Source organism: Opisthorchis viverrini, assembly GCF_000715545.1.
Source record: "Opisthorchis viverrini unplaced genomic scaffold opera_v5_503, whole genome shotgun sequence".
NCBI lineage: Eukaryota > Metazoa > Platyhelminthes > Trematoda > Opisthorchiida > Opisthorchiidae > Opisthorchis > Opisthorchis viverrini.
Window position 1 is genome coordinate 68464 of NW_008752167.1, and position 22071 is coordinate 90534.

General features: G+C 39.8%; 1 protein-coding gene across 1 annotated transcript in view; it reads left to right on the forward strand.

Annotated features, from left to right (window-relative positions):
- Positions 1-22071, forward strand: part of T265_11481 (hypothetical protein) — a gene marked incomplete at both ends in the record, with an annotated part of 85290 nt that overhangs the window by 47674 nt on the left and 15545 nt on the right. The window contains 5 exons of the mRNA XM_009178148.1: positions 3145-3312; positions 11327-11424; positions 13255-13404; positions 17213-17431; positions 20892-21038. Coding sequence (XP_009176412.1) covers positions 3145-3312; positions 11327-11424; positions 13255-13404; positions 17213-17431; positions 20892-21038 — 782 coding nt within the window. The remainder of the gene's footprint in view (positions 1-3144; positions 3313-11326; positions 11425-13254; positions 13405-17212; positions 17432-20891; positions 21039-22071) is intronic.

Genomic DNA, 22071 nt, shown 5'->3' on the forward strand with positions numbered 1-22071 from the left:
GGAGAAATCGATGCTATGTTTTGTTTCTTAGTCACCTTGAAGCGCTAACTCAGATTCAAAGGGAGACAGAAACACACCCTGAGCTGAAATTCGGTGTTTAACGAAGTCCATCACTAAAACGCCCATCGCTGTCTAATGTTCAGATACTGACGTAGCAGACCATCTTATCAGTTTACTAAATTATCTTTCTATTCACCAAGCACTCACTTCCGAAAACTTTAGATCCAGTGTGTACCGCTGCTTCTATCAAGCCATCTCCAATCACTGAATTTATTTTTGTTTAAGGTCGTAGCTTGATTTTAACTGGGCCTTCGTCACATGCAAATAAAATATTCAGTCTGTTTGAAAACACCTACTTTCCACCTCAGCCTTCAAGAGCACTACCTCGAAAAGCGCGAACACCAAACATCTAAATATCCCGTCACAGAACAAAAGAACTATTCTGTTAGTTATCAACTCGATTGATAAACTTTAACCCTCTACTGGGGGAAATTTAACTCAGTAGGTTCTTTAAGATAGCTTATGTGTCCATCACTACTATCTTCTGACATGCCAGCGTTACCGGATAACGAGACGTTACCTTGACAAGTTAACACACTTCAAGAGAAAATTGTCATGAACAACGACAGACCAATTGCAGTAAGAATGTTTCGAATACTTATGAGGATGTCTACGTCTTGACTGAAGTCCATATGAACCGTATAATTCTGTACAGAAGCTTTAGTGAAAGGTTAAAGGTATACAATGTTTGCAAAATAATTCTATTGCTCAAGAGTAAACATGTCAGGATTTCTAAACGTGATACCTCAAGTAGGCCCACTGTACGGTTTTATCGTAGCAATAACACTCTGCTCGCTTGTCAGATACCAATTACCGACATATTCGAGGATCGTCCACGACTGGCGGCCTATAGTAAGAGCAAAACCGGAGTCAAGTGCTTAGGCTTTCTGGTGGGGACTCATTAAAATATTTGCGACAGTACAGAAAAAGGATGCATAGACAAATTTTACAACTCCCTTAATTATCTACATTCCACCCAAACTTCAATTTGGAATATCGTCTTGTATTCTCTTGGTTTTTTTTAACACAACCACAAGGCTGTACTAGTTGAGACAAATTTCCAATATCTCTTCTTTTGGCTAGAATGAAAGTGCAAAACCGATAATACCAGTCGCCTGGAGGAGCAAAGTCTGACATATTGTTTGAGCCAAAATGTTTGTCTAGCCATATGAATACCAATGTACACAGCAGTAGCTTTTAACATCCACTCTCTTAGCAGACAACACCAAGAAGTTCATATTACCAGACGACCATTAAGCGTTAATCAATTTATCTTTACCCGTGTAGGCTGATATAAACGCCGCAAAATAAGGACGAAATCCAAACGCGTGTGCAAAGTAACTTAGGTCGGTTTTCTCAAAGAGCATATGCCTTAGCATAAGACTTAGGTCACTTACTCGCTACAAGTTAACAGGTCAACATTGCAGCGGCCTTTAAACTAGCCTACAATCTTCCAACTAACTTAAAAAAAAGCAGCAAGATGTAAGAGTTTAGTCATTTACCAAGCTAGCTGAATTTGTCCACGCTGTCATGAGGCGTTACGTTATCTGGAAACATTGGTTCATTTTTACCTCTATGCTGTCAAACAAGATTATTGGGCCTGACCATGTTTTGCTCTGCAGCATTTCCCAAAACCATCCATTGCACATCACCATTACCATAGATTTATTCCTACAAAGCTATGGTCCCAACACTTCTAAATGAGTATAACGGAATAGCGCCAAATTTGATTTCAGAAACACACAAACACTGTCGCATGAAACATACTGGCTCATACCTGTCTCACTCGTGCAGAGCTACGCAAACCAGACTGTCGTTTGCGGCCCAGTCCACATGCAAAGTGCTCCCTGTTCCTTGTAGATGTGCCTTCATTGTCCAAATTGTTCGAACCAATATACAGACAAATCTGTCCGATTGCTTCACAGACACAGTCCATGGGATTCAACTCAACAACAAACTTATGCGAATATACACTCATTTGCAAACTAATTTGGTTCTTTCGAGAGACTTACCTGGAACCCAGCTGAATCTCTCGTTTATGATGTTCGCTAATTTCGTGCAATTTAGTTTCAAGTAGAACATAAGGTTGACGTGAACCTAGGGACTGCGCCTACCTGATGAGCCCCAAGAAGGGCGAAACCGGTGGTGGGCTGTCGATGGATTTTCAGCAACCTTATGAGTAGTACATTACCAAGATAAACTTATGCCGTTTTATGTCTTTTTATGTCGTTTTCATTAACAAGTGCGAATTGACTGGTTCATATCTATTAGGTAGTCTGGGTTTTCTGACCCTCCTTATCGGTAACGCAACGAACCAGTTCATTCCATTCTTTACCTGTCAACATCCTTGTCAGTAAGATGAATGTTTTGTCTCTTACTCTGCTTATTAGTTAATTTGATTGTGTTCGACCCCACACAAACGTTGTAGCAGTTATCGACCTTCAGTCAGTCACTGACGGTTATTTCATGCACTTCGCCAGTTCACAGCTGTCTGACCAATTCATCGAAAACCAAGAAAGCTCAAACTAATTCTATTATATGGACACCACTCATGGAAGAAAGAATGTCGGCGCTGTAGCAAGAGACGTGGAGTGGTAAAGGCAAAAATATCACCGCTTTTAGCCGATTTACCACACAAAAACGAAAAATCTGATTTTAGAAGCAAAAAATAAGGAACACGCTAACATTAAGGTCTCTAAGCATTGTTTCGTAGCTCAGAGTCTTTTTAAGTTTATTTTAATGCAAACACAATCCTGACGGTTTCGGCTGCTTGAGGTCAGATTTGTGCGGTAAAAATAGTATACTTAAAGCAGACACAGGCTCAGGTTGTCCACAATTAAATAGTGTTCCATATTATGCGAAAAACTAATTATTTTGCGCATGTTTATGCAATTTCGGCCCACAAAGATTTACCTGACTGTGCTGCAATACATACTATTATACTTCAACAAATCCATGTTTATAAATCCGGCCGTTTTGGATACACGATATGTTTGGTTATATTAACAAGTAGAATCTTCCTTGGGTTTCACCATTGACTGTGTTCTAACATTTCGCTTTCCTACTCTCGTTTCCCTTGCAAAGGTGTCGTGACAAACGACTTTGCCGATGAGATTATTTTGAACCCCAAAGAAATTGCTCGGCATTATCTCAAATCTTGGTTTATGCTTGACTTCATCAGCTCAATTCCTATGGACTATATCTACCTCATATTCAATAACAAAGACCATTACAATCAGTTTCTCAGTGCGGGTAAGTTTATTGTAAATACCGTGAAGAGCTTTGGCGCAACTGTTTTTGAATTAATTGAACAAGTTCAGTGCATTCCAAAATGAATATGAATAACTTAGTCACAGGCGGCAGACATGTTTATTTTTCTATGCTTAGCAGTAAATACCACATTTTTTAACGTACAAACCAAAATAAATAGTTAGAAAACTGTGGACAAAGCCAATTACGTTTTAATCATTTGATTTTTGTTCTCACTTCTAAGACTGGCTGATGGTTTTACTCCTTTAACTTACATAGACTTACTGGGAACCAACATTTCCGAGCTGATATTGCACAATGAAAACGCCAGTTCGGTTTCAATCCTGTAAATTGATTAGGCACGTTTTAGTTGGTACGATATAGTCGATTGATCAGCTCGCTCAAATGTAGGCATGGATGTTTAAAGAGTCCGGGCCAAATCGTCTCGAAAACTGATTAAAAAATTACAGGCCATGTGATGCGTAGCATAGAAGTATTTTAAATTTAAAACAGCGTAGTGGGATAGGATACCGTGATCCAGCATTTCGGTTGCTGCTGGCATTCTTTTTCAAGGATAGGTATAGCGGAATCAAATGGCGCTGCACTTGACTCATTCTGTTAATTGTAGAAATCTTTGGTGAATTTTGCACACGATAACCAAAGCGTTAGAGCATAACACCTCACCCTAATACGCTATGTTTTTCCCTTAAATGTTTCCATAGTAAGAGTAGATACTGTAAACCGTGTTCGCGTAAGCAGATATCTGGCCTGTCACAGTGAAGTTCATCGCAACTGCAAGTAAAACGACAAAGAATACTTGATACAGGAAATTCTGGTGAAAACATATTATACTTCAAAGATTGATTTTTCTCTGCAGGCAAGAATTTCTGGCGGCTGCATGAGTACAAGCGACTACAGCACGTATGCTGTATTATTATAGCTAGATTGACTCTCTTCTAGCGACTTTCAATAAAACATTTTTCTTTCTGCTGAATGGTTGGTGGCCTAGTACAGCAAGCAAAAAACATCCTTCATAAAATAGAAGAGCGATTAATTGTGACTTCCACTTAGTCAGCGTGGTAAAAAAAGAACAAAGACGCGGCCTTTGTGTCCGATGACGATAACGTTGAGAAATTCGAAACCGTTAATAGTTTCTGACACAGAAGACAACAATCTAATAAATGCAAACAGCTTTTACGTTTTTAGAGATCTTCAGTGTCATTAAGGCCTGCAAAAACAAAATATTTTCCACAAGTAGACCGCAGTGTGTCCTTTGGAAACATAAACGAGAAGTTGTCTTTCTTTCATGTCTAAAAAGGCATCTGTCAGTAAATGTCTGGGTACGTGAATATTCCGAGGTAAAAACGTTTTTGCGTGTCTCTGTTTGTTTTTGGCGCATTCCATAGACTTGGCGTTTCAATTACAACCAAATTTAGTCTGTTAAGAATTGGGTAGAATTCAAACCATGAATATATTTCGTCCAATAGGAGTGTCTTTATTTACCCAGGCATTCCATAATTTCCGTGATTAAAAAACCTGAGCGCAAGGCTTGCCATTTTAGGCATTCAATCCTTTCAAATTGGCAGTGGTTTGGTTTTAAAGTTTACATTTTAAGACATATCATCTCATACTCTACTTCAAGAAGACCATGTATGATTGCATTTGCTTCAAAGTTATGGCATTCACCTGCAGCATCGGTCATTTTAAATGGCTTCGTTTTCCGAAAATTTGCAGAATGTATTCTAAGAGATATTTTAAAACTTGTTCTTTCCAAACATACCAAACGAGCTGTGAGACATCTGAACGGCTGCCTCAATGCATCAAGGGTTCAATGTCTAGAACGTTTGTAATTCCACGTAGGGCTTGATAAGAACGTTGTTTCGCTCCTCCGGGCTCTCCGTTCAAAAATAACACCGAAATAATCAATTTTTAATGATAAAACGGGGTTAATCGAACTCTGATGAAGAAAGATAAAACGACTTACATGTGGTGACTCATCTATGAGTTTTTGTTACACGGGACGTGATATATGTGAAAAGAGCCTGGGGTTGTCTCATAAATCCGAAAAAATTTCCCCCCAAGTCCATCTCATCTGCACCTTTACGGGATGCACGCTTTGATTTTTAGGCAGTTATCAAACATTTGCCTCTAAATTTGCATATTAAATTCAGTTTTCCTGTTTCAAAATTGTCTGATTTTGCTGGCTACTTTCTAACTTGCCAATTTGCGTGACCCAGGTTAGGCTTTTTGCCAACTCTTCAAAAGAATCAGATCGTTTTCCTAATCTGACCTCATGGCATCCAGTCAAAACTGAATTTTCCCGCACTCCTGAAAAACAAACCAAGCTATGTTTATAAATATCGGTATCATAGGAGTCTGCTTCAAAAAGCATAGTCTAGGGGGGACCAGAAGGAGACTTTTGCGCAATATGAAGTGAACGTGCTGCGATATCCTCAGGAAACCATATCTGCAGTATCCACTAATTATTGTTCCAGTGAAAAATTCCCAGCTGGTAGCTGCTTGCACAAGTTGTCCTACATCGAATTAAAGCTACCCTGGTGTAACAAGAATGGCCGGTGTTCGTGTATCGCCTGTCTCGTTTTAAAATTGACACCGTTGTTCCCCTAGTTCATACCGTCAGTCTGACGTTTCACATCTGTTGTTAATTGACTGAGAGATGCTGCTGGTATTGTTATGACCCGTAATTTAGCTTTCAACTGGAATGAGAGGTGGAAAACGTCTGTCTAACTTAACTAAGACAAATAGCTGCTGAGTTTGCCCTCCTTGTGCCTCATCATGTAGGCCTAGTTCTGAGTCACCATTAGCCATCGTATGCATTAGGCCCGATTGTCACAACCCATTCCATAACTGAGGTTCAGTTGAGATTTAGTAGAATCTCCCGTTAACACCAACCTAATTTGTAAATGGACGCACTTTGCTAATTGAAAACAAATTTGCGAATCTCACCCAATGCATAGGGGTAGCTGAACGCTGGTCTCCCTCACTGTTGATAAATACGCTACTTGTATTCTGGTTCTTTTGCCCCTACGTAAGACGAACGCGGGCTACTGACGTTTTCTTTCATTGCAAGTGTGCTGATAAAGTGGTCATTCGCTGCGTTTATCGAATACCCAGAGCAAATTTGCTGCAAACAGCTGTATTGAACCAAGTTGTGAGCTATTCAGTGGAACAATCTCTTACTCTGAGTGTCCCTTACCTCCGGCCTACTTTACTTTGACTTTACTTTGACTTTACTTTGACTTAATGAATAGTCATCAAGACTCCACCGTTCTTCATATTTCTTCTGTTCTTCACTGGTGCCGCACAGCTGTGCAGGCGACTCAGGTAGTGACTTAATGAATAGTCATCAAGACTCCGCTGTTCTTCATATTTCTTCTGTTCTTCACTTGTGCCGCACAGCTGTGCAGGCGACTCAGGTAAAAAGTAGCCTCTGTTGTTGCACACTTTTGGGCTTGAAACGATTTTTGTTCTCATCTAGCATCTTCATGGGTTTCTTTGGGGCTACACTCCTTTCCGATCAATCTTTTCGCAAAGATTATTTTAGAAACACCTTTTTGATTGCAGTGGATTCTCCTGTTTGAGTGTTGTTGGTGGGACTCGTCTTTCATGATACGGTCTGATCTTCTGTGCATAAGTGAAGACGTCTCAAGGCATAACTACCATTCAATGCTGATGGCTTTTTTGTTGTCATTTTCTATCCACCATCGCCTGAAAGGGTGTCACTAGGTATAGATACCTTGAAATAATCGTGGTAGTCTAAGACTAAGCCCCTTCTCCGTCCATTTTCATTATCTACTTCACCATAATACTTAACAGCAAAGAATCAATACTAAAATTTGAGAATGAAAATGATGATGGATTTTCCAGTAAGCCAGTGGTGTGATGGTTGTAACAACATTACCCAAAGACCATAATCTCTTGCACTCGCCCATTGGGGGCACGTCTTTTTTATGCATTTTTGCAATTTGAAAAATATGCTCAGCACCTAACCCAAAATCAGTTGGATTGTGAATAACTGAGTGACGCCCAAACATAAAGTGAGGGCTAGTATGCTGGTAAGATAACACACATGCCACAGTACCAATCAATCCGTAAGATAAAACAAAAATGAAGAACAAGTATAAATGGTCAGTAGGTTAACCAACACAGTTACAAGACGAAAACATGTCTGCGGCGAAAGCATACTGGACAGAATCGACTGGTGTTTCAATCGCAGAAAGAGGCATGACAGTCTTGGGGTTCAAACTTTAGACAATAACTCAATCGAAATTTGTCCCATTCAACGTTCTTTAACAGTTCACCAGGTTGATCCGAACTCAGCACCCTTCATTTTACTCAACATCACAAATCCACCTATTATCAGATTTTCCGGTGCCGACTCAAAGCGTCTTCTCACATCTTTGTTGTATAGTCAAAGCCGACATAATGTAACCCTCATGTTGGCCTAGCCACAATACCTATTATCCTTTATTAGTGGACCGGTCTGCAACCACGTTACTGAACCCTTTTACACGGACTATAGACTCCAACTGCATTACTGACGAGTAGCTACTGACGAATAAATATCGGTTGTGTCTATTTACAGCTCCCAATCCGCTAATTGTTTTCAGATATTCTTAAGCGTGACACCTGACGATTCAAAGCAGTATGGTGTGACAACACAGTGGTCAAAAAACTACGAAGTATACCGCATGGTGATAGGTCTTAAAATACCCTTTTTGACCAAAGGTGCAAAAAGCAGCAGGTGCATAAGCTTATTTTGATACGTTCGAAGCTTAACCCTGGATAATATTCCAAGTTCTTCTCAAATACACTGGTATCCAGTCTACTTTGCGGTATAGGGGTAATAGTCAACTGTACATATTGGAACAGACTGGTTTTCAATAAGAATCTGGATCTACGGAATATGTGTTGTTGTCGCACATCAATAAGTACAGTACTTCTCAGCCCTTTATCACAAGCTGACGTCCTTGCATGATGCAGTTTTCAGAAGAATTTGTCAAACTTTTCCACTTTATTGAGAGAATGACTTATAGAAAGATCAAAATTCACTAATAAAGATTAATCATCTCCTCACTTGTGCACAGTTTGGTCATCAACATGAGCGTGTCATGGGTTGAAATGTTTTAATGGTGCTCCAGAATAGTGTGTATAGGAAAGAGAGTGAAATCTGATGCACCCATTAGTACTGAAGGATAAACTGAACAAGAAACGAGCGGTAAAGAAAACAATTTATCAACCACTCCTACACTTTTCAGAAGAAAAGCGAGAAGGTTGGAGAGGCAGGAAAAACTAGAATTGATTGCAAACGGAACTGACTTTTATTTTTTGCAACAAAACTTGAAAATCCTAAAAATTATTCGAGTTAAACATTTCATACTCTATACCGATGTTTTATAACTAAATGCTAACCATCTGTTTTAACGTATGACTGGCCAAGCAGAATAGTGAGATGAGAAAAAAGCTTGAAATGACCAAACGGAACTCGTGTACGGAATTTATTCTTTTGTGAAATGTATTGTTCGTGCAATAGTTAAGTCGGTCAGTGGAGGCAAAGTCCGTGGAGGTTTTCAAGATAAGTCGCCGTTTTCAACGCATTGTTAAGGAAAATATGGTAACCCAACACGAGTCTAAAAATGAGGATGAGGTAAATTAAGAATACGTTCCGTCACTCATGTTCTACTAAGATTATCAATCAAAACGGCCTACGCTGCGGACCGTGTTGTGCATTCTTGCCACATTAGCAGCTTCACATCGCACTTCATTTAAAATCTTTTGTCTAAAACCGCTCACAAAATTAATTTTAGATAATTATGTGCTTTGCTATGTTGGGTAAAATTAGTAACGCTACACACTGATAGTCCGTGCAAGTGAATCAAATACAATCCAAACACAGAGAGTCGTCACATCACACAAAAAATAGAGGACGTTGGTTAGCTTTCAGATCACTCTGTCACCTACACTGGCCATACACAAAGTCCGAACCGTGCCTTTCTGGCTATTGAATTCCGTTTTACCATCACACTTTCAACTCGGACGCTTACGGCCTTCCATAGCCGATCGAGTCTGTCGAGTTGGGAACGTAACAGTGTGAATGGATAAGCTGAATTTATATACGTGAGGCGTATACAATGTTATTAGAAAGGTTAAAATAACGGCGGCAAATGGGCACAATATATGCACAAAAATCTCTGGGAAATTTTTAAAATATTCGCCGATATTATTTGACTTTCATTTTAAATATCCACCGAAATATGCTCTCACTCAACTTAAATTCATCAATTTACTTTTTGATTAAATAAATGTGTGTTTTAAACTGAAATCTCTCCACTACTACGATTAAGTGTTGGTGTTTTTTTAAAATCGAGCCATTCTATTCTTAAACAAGGACCATGATCAGAGAAAAGAGCAAATATCTGACGTCAACTATCTAAAATAGACAGGTCACCTCGTCTGCCGATTAGTTATCCGGAAGCCTGGTATCATATATCGCCTGCTGCTAAGTCGAGACTATTCATTCTGTATCGTGTCTACCTGCTCAGGCAATACACCCCTCATTAGGTTGAAAAAGGGATTAGGAATCTTCAAAAGCAAAGCCCACTATTTTCGTTATTCTAAGCTATCGGTCTTACAAAAGTCGTCTTATCTTGTACAAGTATTCGTCGCTCATTGTTTTTCAACAATTTGCTCTTGTCTGGAATTTCCAATCAGAGATAATTGATGGATTAACGTTATTCTGAATGCCAACTCTATTCTCATAGGGAATCACCATTGTTTTTCTTCAATAGACAAGATAACCTTCAGTTTGATGGGAGTAAATGAACTGTAGATTTGATGCAAGATTTAAATCTGCTCATTTAAACCTGCGCAAGCCTAATTATTGTCTGAAAAAAATGTGGTGCACAGTTTTCTGAAATAATATGACATCGAGTAGTGGTACGGTACAACAATATACAAAGATAAGCTTTTCATTTGATGTGCACCCATCTCTGAGTGGTTTTCTTAAGCACCTGGTGTTGAGGTCAGAACGCCATTGAGGGACCTTAATGATACTTATGTATTTGTCAATTTTATGGTCACAATGCTTTCAAAAACAACAAAATGCACTTACGCGGAATCCTTTGGGTGCTTAGACGGGATCAAATAAACGACAGAAACCAATGCTCTTCAAAATTTGTATAACTGGACTGGTTTTAGAATCCATGACACTCTTTACAGAAAACGATAACATCATAAGCCTTTGAAGAAAACGTGAATGGCTTGTTAGGTTAAAAACTATTTTTTCCAATATTGAAGTCCTCATGCAGGATATTTTGAAGAACTAGCAAAGACGTGCAAACAGACCATTTGACCATCATATCAAGCCGATTCGCTTCATTGAGTTCTTGATAATCAGGAAGGGCTTAAAAAACGCATACTATCCAACAATGCAATGAAAAAATTCACTGATATGGAAATGATCAAACGTGAACTAGATATTGCTTCGACAACTAAAAGCGTTTTACTCTGTGTGGCAGAGGACAACACGAATGTCCCAAAGCCACTAGACAACTAGGGTAAACTGGAATAATCGGTGTGTTTCGTAGGTGTGGCAGAAATATATATATATATAGTCTACTGCATTGTTACTAGGTTACACAACCTGTGGTGAATGTAGCCACCGAATTCAGCTGACGGGATGACACTGAGTATCTAGGCCACAAGGATCTTTGATAGGACAATCAGCCTGAAAGTTCACATGATAGCTTCTTCAGATACTCGCGTCAAGATTGGTTGTTTGGTTACTAACGATGACAAAAACCGTTGTACAACTCTTCCTGGCGTCTTGCCAGTGTGTCATTTTCCGGAGGTAACTTGATTAAAACTCCTTTAGTTTTCAACAGCCAAGCACATCCGTTAAGTACTATTCACTTTAGCTTGATATTCAATCATGCTTTTATGACATATATCAGATATTCACTATTTTGCTCGTTTTTCTTTATTTTTTTTGTTTCAGGCAGAACTCTGCGAATATTGCGGCTTGCAAAGCTGCTAAGCATGTTGCGTTTACTTCGACTCACGCGACTGGTCCGCTATGTTAGCCAGTGGGAAGAGGTTCGTTTTCATCTTCCACTCATGGTAGGGTCTGTATTTTAATCTCACCCAGAATTACTTTAAAAATTTAAAACAGTAACTTTCAAACAGCATCTAGGAGGAAGACTTAGTCCATATCAGCATTGTTTAGCTAGAACATTGGCGAACCCATTTTTATGAACGCTATGGTATTGTAACGGTGTTCCCTGCAATCTCAAAAGTCCGATTTTGTTTGTAGTTCGTCTGGAGTGTCAGTAAAAATTTGCATCCTACAAAACATCATTCATAGTAGTTGTGGACTACTGACAAGGTCGAGCACAGTTGATTTCCTGAATAGTTGAGTGTCGCACCTGATTGATGAAGGAATCTTTCAGGAAAATTAGGATGTAAAATGAACTACGGAATGCACCCTGCACAAGTTGTAAGTCATGGTGAAGGCCTCGAGCTCAGCGAAAATATATCGATATATCAACAAAATGCCTGTTCAAGGACTTCATTCAGTGTGCCAACGAACCGGGATAGAGAAGTGGTAAGTGAATACTGAAAGTTACTGCGGACAGACGGAATTAAAACCACCACAGACAGGGACGGATATCACCAGTTCGATAAGACCCATTACTAGCTGCGTCGAAACAAACACACCATACAGTATTTTGAGTAATTGTTAGTTTAAATAATTCCAGGAAATATCAGCGGTAAATTATTCGGTCACATGAAGAATGGCTGCTCAGCTGGTGATTTCACAAAGCGGAACTATTTCTATGCTTGTGAATAATTTTATCTCCTATTAGATTAGTTTAATTTTTAATATTTTGCACGTTACGCTCTTGAAATTAACGTTCTAAATGCAAGTTTAACACACTGTTTGCAATGCAAGCTTGCCAAAAAACACCATAGAACTCGACAAGCAACCAGCAGTTTGAAGGTCTAAGTCGTCCTGGTGATTTGTGAGGCGCTCACTGGTGATGGTTTTCAAAAATGATGAAACGGCTGTACCCCATTTGTCGACTTTTAGCACTGACTAATCATATTTGACAGACATACTCTCCACGGATATTTTATAATCTCCTCGTACCTTTATAATTACAATACCACAAAATGTTGAAAGATGATGCTTACTGAAACACAACTTCATCAGAAGTTGATATTTTTGTAGTTGGGTACTTTTATGTCACTGAGCTATTTCTTCTAATCCAGTAAGACGTTCTCTGTATTCGACTTCATTGTGTCCAGTACCAGTTGTTCATTTGATTAACTTTCCTTTCATAAAGCATATGATCTGATCAGAAAGGGAATGATTTGATTCAATTAGATGTTGAATTAATCAGACTTCTGATGGAAAGTCAGGCCGCTCATGTCTGTAACCCTTGTTCCTCAAAGAGAACATGCTTATGACCATAAAAGAGACTAAACATTTACTTGGGTTTGCACTAAGTCGTAAAAATGGAGGCAAATCATTCAGAACTAATGACAGGCAATTATGAGGTAAAACCATGTGTAACCAAGATATTTGGCAACTAACTGAGTTCTTGCATATTGATTTTAATTCCTGTCAAACTCAGCAGACAAACGAAGATTCCAAAGGAACTATTAATCAAGCTAGAGCACCACAGTCAAATAAATAATTTTTGAAGTGCAATTTTATTTAGATCACGAGCCCGGATATTGGAATTATGGCTGTCGCCTGATACTGGTGGGAGCCTCGCTTGTAACTGTGACTAGCAAGCGAAACCTCAAATCCCAATTTGCACGGGCATATTTTAGCCCCAAGGAAAGGGCAGTAATGCCCTTTTAAATTTGTTTTCCCGTCGGTATTCATGTTTAACAGCTTCAATTCCATTCACTTCACAGTTCCTTAACATTGCCAGCAAATTTATGGGTATCTTCAACCTCGTTTTACTCATGCTGCTTCTGGGACACTGGAATGCTTGCCTACAATACTTGATCCCCATGCTGATGGAATTTCCACCTGACTCCTGGGTCAAACGCTGTAAAATTGAGGTAAGTAATTCATTTTTGGTGATGACGTGTTTCAATTTTGAGAGTACACAATGACAGCAGTTTTTGGAAATATTACTTAAAAACTTTTTAACTATCTGGAAGTCTGTGGAAAAATCAATAATAATCTCGAATCACACCTGAGAACTTGAAGTTCTCCTTGGTGTTCTGATATCTTTATTAGGAATTTTAGGGTTGGATTACAAATAAATCAGCATATTTGGCGCCCTCAGTTGCCCGTTGGTTAAAAACGCGAATCACTGTTTAATATGAATACTCTTAGTTCACCTTAGTCCGCATTCGCGGAATTCAAACTACTTGTTTAAAATGGAGTGTGATAATTCACTAGAAACAAAAGTTGAATGAAGCGCACTGCGCACGTGAGTTTTTTAACCTTATAACTGACGTCTTCTCATAGTTTGGTGAAATATTTGTGTCACGTGTTTCAACACAGCAACCCTCTGTGTGATGCCTGTCAGAACTAATGGATGTTTCGTAACTTACGAACTGTTACACATGCTACAGTGATTTCAACTGTTTTGAACCGCTTGGTTTTAACTGATGTAATCTTCACGGCTTTGATTTGGGCAAACAATCTGACCAACTGCAATGGGACGTGGCCGCACACTTTCCAAAATAGCACCCAAGTGGTTCAAATATTGTTACCATTTAAATGATTTTTTGCCTTTTCGACAATCCACCTAGATACTTCGCCACACCTACTAATCAAAGGTCACAATCTTGTAGGTACGATTGGATCATGCATTTGCCAAGAACTGAACTCAAATTGGGCCCTACCATGTACAAAATTAGGTTTTTACTAGTGAGTTTTCTAGCTTCAGTGGACGTTCTCATTTGGGTTTGAATTGGAAATCAGGTAACATAGAGCTCAAAAATGGTAGCAATTCGAAGCATCCACTGGGATAGATTAACAAAATTTTATACTCACGTTTTGAACAGTATTCTTCTTCTCTACGAGCAATTAATCAGACGAGTGTACACCAAAGGGAGTAAGCACTGGACTGGGGTTTCTCTCTTACTAGAGTTCAACAGCAGTACACAACCTTGGTCGTACCGGGGTTTCAACTCCAGAGGCCCACTTCAGATGCACCTGGAATTCCAAGCTTGAACATCAACCTGTTTGCACTTGGGCGATACAAGTGGTCCCCGGCCACTTCAAACGGCAACCCCGTGTCTTATCCGCTAGCAACAATGACACTTGAAATCTGCTGAGCGTTTGCCTAAAAGTCGTAGTAGAGCAATGACAAGCTCGAATCACCTATCAACTGTCCGGATTTGGATGTGCACCGCTGATAAACTCTAGTAAAATAGAAACTGGGATTTATTACTTCCCTCCCTTGGTGTGAACTTACGAGAATAAATGCACTAGGACAGACAAGGAACGTTCACCCAAGACTGATGTGATTCTGCATATCCTGACTGCCTATAACTGCTATCAACCTGTGGACACAACTTATCACATACTTTTACACAATATTACTCTTTATGTGGATATAGCAGTGCTTGAAGTCAAGGATTCTCTGAAGCACAAGTGGTCGAGCCTAGACCGCATAGAGTTCATACAAACTTCAAAACGCCTGTAATCCTGTGAAGCTTTGTCCGGGCTTGAATCACCCAGTGTTACTGTCTGACTGGGACGGCAAATACACACAAAGTAGTGTTACTGTGAATATTCATCTTGAAACAAATTTTACACTGATACAATTTAGTTGTAGAGACGACCGTGCTTCCGGTCACATCCGTAGTTCAGAAACTCTCACAATATATTTGAGAAAGACTATGTTAGTATCCTTAGAAGAAGGCTGAACATAAAGTAACCAGTTCTGGTTTGTTCTGAACCACAATCGCATCAAGCTAGTCTTGTTATCCATAGAAATGTGCTCTAGATATGGTACGAAAGTCTGTGCCCACAAAAAGTACTTGGACAGAATACTAAATCATGAATGAGTCGCACCATAGACGAAGCAGTCCAGTATATCAACTACCGACAAACTGTATCAGATGTGCAGCCGATAACTAATACCACGCTGCCCACTGCGCAGGGCGTAGTAGCGCGCTTCGGTCATCCTATCATTGCTTTTGGTCAAATCATTTGCTCACCAATTTTCTGTTTGTTTCTCCCAAGGGATGGAGCAAGTAGTTCCTTAGTTCTGGCTTCTTGCTGACCTCATGGGTAAGATCAAGGTCAACAAAACTCCTGACTGTGTGCTGGAAGTATATATCAGCCGTCAGACAAAAGACGTAATATTGTCATTGCGCTGTTTTTTTTTCTCTGAGAGATCGTCAAAACTGGAAACGTGGTTTGAAATTACGGATGGATGCGCTTCTTAATGCGATGCACCGAGAAGGCTAAAAGCTGACTCGCCCAAACAAAACCCCATAGGTGGAAAAGCAGCGGTATTATATGCTGATATAGTATCAACGACGGTTGCAGCAATAATACCTCGGCGTAGCAAAAAGCTGGCATACACACAGTCATAAACTCTCTTATCGCATTATACTGTGTTCTTTAGGTACTTCAATCGACTGTGTCAACCCTGGTTACTGTGATCTACCTTGCCGTACCGCCTAATTACATTTAAACGGTGGAGAACGTATCGCGGTTTTTAATATAACAGCCGGATTCGGCAGGCCACATAGCAAATGCAAGTTGCTGTGTCAGATAGCTGTCGAATTCAAAAAATATACTTTTTCTGATTTTACCCAAACCTCATTTAACTTGGGGGATAGCTGGTGAATGTTAATTGACAGAAAATCAATCTGCAAATCTCTTCAAATCGAAAGCGCAGCTCATATTTTCGACAACCTGGCAAAGTTAGTTTACAATCAAATTTCGCGGGCGGTTTAGTTTCGTGGTAAGCCAGATTGGAACGGCTGGTTGAGAGGAAAAGTGAGCTCGTTTTTCAGATCGATCGTTCTCAGATCGATAGTTTAAAGCAGCAGCTACAATAAAGATATTCAGCACACTACGCAACATGAATTTGGTTAACATCATGTTGAAACATGCACAGCAGTCAAATGCTCATGCGACTAGGCTGAAATGAGCGCAGGCATTTTAGCTCGGACGCTGCGAACCTAGAAATGCGGTAAGTATATTTCATTCCACAAAGAAAGTTTTAGCCAACTTATTTCAGTATGACTTCAAAAAAGAATGTGCAGTTAGCATGTATCACAAGGAAGTAAGCCATGGTGGCTGCGTAGGGTGGGGTAGAAGCGTTTTGGTACACTTTGAAGCTTTTCCTTCATGTTTTCTGATGCATATATTTGCGGATAACCTTGGTGAAATTGCTAGCATAACCAAGCCAAATCTTCATTGGAAAATAATAACCCATCCAAAGTACACACCGATAGTTTACTAACTATGAGCATATGTTGGTGAATAGTCTGACCACGAATTTCTATGAAACAATTACGATGGTCGCTATAACTTTCAGTAACCAGTTCTGTTTGGAACCCTTTGAAACAGTAACTGAACGAATAGTCTCTTGTAAGCTGATCGGCAGCTATCACGAAGCGTCCAACCATACATAGGCTCTTCTAGCTTATATTGTTATGGGATCTCAACAATGAATGAACGCATTCTAGTGATTGTTGGTTTTTTTGGCCATATTACACATACTATCAGAAAGTGACTGCGAAAGTTTAGCTATCCCGTTTTACTACCCTGATGTTATCACGCTTTGCTCCAACAGTAATCATCACGACTACCGACATTTGTCCACGTAGGATCCAATTCGGCTCGAACCAAATGCTAGCTGTCGATTAATTGCTTATGAACATTGATTTTTAGGATGCGGATTGGTTTCAGCAGTACACCTGGGCCTTGTTCAAGGCTATGTCTCACATGCTATCGATTGGTTATGGACGATTTCCACCAATCAGCATTGGAGATGCTTGGATCACCATTGTGAGCATGATGAGTGGCGCAACTTGCTACGCACTGTTTGTTGGTCACGCGGCCGCCCTTATACAATCATTTGATACGTCCAAACGTCTATACAGAGAGAAAGTAAGTCAAATATAATCCACTTCGATGAGAAGATATCTTCTTTGCCGAACGACGCCGTTATAGACAGTTTATCGCAAAATACGATCAATTACGGACAGATTCATCCGCTGTGTTCCTTCCGCATATGTTTCCCCAAAGATGTGCAATAGACATTTTACAGAGTCAAAAGCAAAAAATACAACTCGGAATTCATCTGATGATAGTCGAGTTTGAGGAAGAATGAAAGTACTGTAAAATCACAATATCTCAAACTTGTTGTGACAGTTTCAATCACTGGAGCTAGATGACTGATGGATGCAATGCCCCACCTACTGTTCTAAATAAGTTACGTGGCTACAGACACAAGCGTGACATTGAAAATGTCAGAAAATTATTGATGCTATCTGATGAATAATGTATATTAAATGGTAAGCTGGAAAATCGGGAGGAAAATTAGAAGGCAAGTTACCACACAGACGTTGTTTTGCCTTGACGCTGTCGCAAATCTTTTGGTTCACAATCACTATTAAGTCTATGCATCGCCCTCTGATTCAGTAAACAGGACCATCCTATACGCGCATGAAGGAATTCAGGAAAAGTGGCACACGCCTGCTACTTCTGGTGCCTCGACTTTAAATGGGGATGTTCAAGAACATAACAGATGTGGAAGAATACGCAAGAGCAAAAGACAATGGAACTTTGCAGACAAAGATTTCCCATCGCTTGTTTCGTTAGTCAAGTAAAATTTCCACACAGAAATACATTTGCAAAGACGAGCAACTGAAGTGAGGTCAATCATCATTTGATGCCTATGAAGGTGTGGTGAGCATAGCCAAGACTCACACATCAGAACAATGTGTCCGTCCTACATGGCCGATCATTGATGGCACTGGCAAGAAAAATAGTTGACGTCACTCCACAGAAGCTTCGAATAGGAATGGATGTTGCAATATCTGGTTTCAGATAAGATTGCACCCAAAGTAACTCGGATACAATAAAAATTCGGTGAAGAATCCTCAGATAGTGACAGCAATGTGAAATACCCAGCAGAAGCACTGATACTGAAGATTCGAAGGTTGTCCATGTCAACAAACAATTTGCCTGTGGGCCGATCCGCCCCTGTAATCCAGCCAAACTGGTAGTGACGTTATTGGATTCTGAGAGAGACACGGTACAATCCACGTTTCGATTGGACCAATAAGTGGAGACGACTGTGGAGCTGATTAATCGCTTATTTGTTCAGAGTTCCCAAATAGTGATTCTTCTCTGTGCACTTCTCCGTGTGACTTCGCTTTAATACTGATAGCTGACAGATTGGGAAAATATTTTTCCTATCCTGCAAACAACGAAGTTTTCTCGTCACAAAACGTATAACATATCAGTGAAGTGCAAGAGTGACTGTCTTTCCTGGTGGGACTAGTGGGAACCTTAAGCTGGTACTGCATTATTTGACTGGGATATGCGTGTCGGCGATGTTGCCTGAGTCCCGTATTCTTGGTAAAGAAGCGGGAACTATCGATGCAGGTTGACTGGGTAACCACCTTTTTGCCGACAATTTTATCAATTCGAATTTGATGGCGAGTTAACAAGTTTGTTTTCAATCTACAGCAATTTCCACGGTCCATACTGGTGAGCTCTGAAAATCTCTCTCTTTGGAACTGATGAAGGGGTTTCAGCTACATTGTGCTGTTCGGTGACGAACGGAACCAGTACTCTCAGAATAACCAGCTGGTCAGTCTCATCTGGAGTTGCTGAACTCTATACTCAGCCAGACGCACGCCGTGGCTACCTGGTCGGAAAAACGAAGTAACGGTCATGCGCACCGACTAACACCACTACAGCTGAGAAATTATAACGAGAATGTGCAAAAAAGGCACTAAAAATGATGGACGTAAAAAATCTTTTGTTAACCGTAAGAGTCGTTGCAAAACAATTTATTTTGCCTCTATAACCAGAGAAGAGAAGAAGGGGCAACACTACCCCTGACTGAAGGCCACTCACTATAACTTTGTAACACCCCCCCCTGGATAGACCAAATGAATAGCATCACCAAAAGAGATACTTTGCGTGAGATGAGTTCTTCCAGCTGTTGTACATCGCGTGATTTTATTCCTTTGGAGAAACTAAAAATGGTTTCTTTGAAAGATTGCTAAATTGCCTGGAGAAGATCCGTGACTAAATTATTGCGGTGCATTTCTGTCCGGTGGTCATTTGATTACATTTCGTGTACACCTACAGATTCGCTCTGTGTGACAAATGATTAAGCATAATCGCTTCATATCGAACTGGAGTATGCATTTGCAGATGTTACCTTCAAGAAAAGCGGAATTTATGTAAAACAGTCTTATAAGGTACTTCAGTTTCGTTTGGTCCCACGTCAAAGTTCATAACGGAAGGGAAGCTATACGGGATGAATCGATTCTGGTATTTTTCCAGCTGTTAAGGACAACCAAGTCATCCGAAACACCGTCTTGTTTGTATGTTCACCACAAAATCTTTACTAAGCAGTGTTTGCTTTTTTAACTAAACCAACCACAATTTTCGAGAAATACACCAATTTGCAAATCAATTTGGTTTTCACGGGAGACTCAGTTGAATCTCTCGTTTATGATGTCCTTCAGCTGAATGTGCTGCACACAGGCCGCCTCATGATTCAGTTGGCACGATATTCAAGATATCGCAGTATATTTTCATAAAGGAAACTACTCACAAGGTTGCTAAAAACTCTTCGACAGCCCACAACCGGTTTCGCCCCTCATCATAAACGAGAAATTCAATTGAGTCTCCCGTGAAAACCAAATTGATTTGCAAATTGGTGTATTTCTCGAAAATTGTGGTTGGTTTAGTTAAAAAAGCAAACACTGCTTAGTAAAGATTTTGTGGTGAACATACGAACAAGACGGTGTTTCGGATGACTTGGTTGTCCTTAACAGCTGGAAAAAGAGTAGTTTCCTTTATGACAACCACAATTTTCTTTTAAACGCGATAAACGAGAGAATTAAGTAGAATCTAGTTGTCTCTAATTAAGGTCGAATTATTCTTACAAATGACTTACTTTGCGAATACCAAGTTTTGTCTAGCCACACTCCCCGTCAAAGTTGGTTTTCTCATCCCTCAGGCGATGTACACATCTGGCGGGTCTCTACTGCTAAGCAAATATGAACGTCTAAATTTACTTCATTCTTCGTGTTTCTCTGATGAGAAATTCCGGTCCCTATTATGGAATCGGAGTTTCCCTGTGTATGGTTAATAATGTCGTTAGAATTCTCCAAGGTTTACAGCGCGTGGGTGCGACCAATAAAAAGAAAATTATTTCACCGAATTTCGGTCCTACCATACCAACTCAGTTTCAGCTAATTTATGCTAAAGACCCTGATATGTAACAACATGTTAGATATCTTGTTGTTTTTCTCTAAACGTTTCCATAAAAAGCAGATTGTTTGGAGGGCAAATCTAATTTATTTACTGTCAAATATTTCAGTTCAAACAAGTGGAGGAATATATGGCCTACCGCAAACTGCCTCGCGCACTCAGGCAACGAATTGCCAATTACTACGAGCACCGATATCAGGGGAAAATGTTTGATGAAGCTCAAATTTTGAATGAATTCTCTGAATGTCTTCGTGAGGTTAGCTCTTCCAATTACTATGCTTTTTCCTGGATTTTGCTATTCACTGTTGTCCATTGTTTTCGTCATGTAATCTGAAATGTCTTGTTGCACCGCTGCCTAATAGGGGAAATTGTTCACCTGAATAATAGACAAGATCGTACAGTGGTTCAAGATCACTCGACATGGGGCGTTTTGTATAAAATTGCTAGGGATGCTGATCATCATCTACAGAGTCGACTAAAGTTTTACCTTATTCACTGCAGCCACCCAAATATGTCGTGGACAAAGAAATCTTTTCACTGAACCACTCCAACAATAACAGGAAACTTGCAGTGGCAATATGGAAGTAGATAACTGAATAAAATCATACGCCATGGACTAGTCTAGGGGACAGTCAAATGGTAGTGGTTAGAACATTATATATCTGAAGTTCAAATACTCCATAAAGAACGTTCCCCGTCTGATTTTTTTGGTTTGTGAGCAGACGACCTCTCCAGGTAAACCCAGCCACATTCAAGTGGTAGGCAACTGAGCTGTGAATGTCAAAATTTGGTGATCGTTTGCATGATTGTGAATCATAGAATCAAGGGTACACCGTCATATCCATTTGGAGCAGTAACGCGTTCGACATGGGTGGACTGTCGTTCACAAACACGCCAACATGATAAAAATTGTGAAAGATGTGATAACACCGTCATTCCATTTGGAGCAGTAACGCGTTCGACATGGGTGGACTGTCGTTCACAAACACGCCAACATGATAAAAATTGTGAAAGATTATATTTGGATTTGTCGTAATTTGTTATTCAAGAGAGCACGGAGTAACAGTATAATTTAGTTTCACCCAAGCCTGCAAATAAACATTACCCTGAGCGATCAGCTATCCTATTGAATCATTGGTTGTTACCTGCCACTTTCCTACACTCGGAAAGGTGCACCAGCGTTTTGTATTCCTTTGCTTGAGCGTTTTGTTATGTATTTTGTCTATAAAATATTGCACATCAAAACGTTTTAATTTTATCTACAGTCATCAGATATATATATATATATA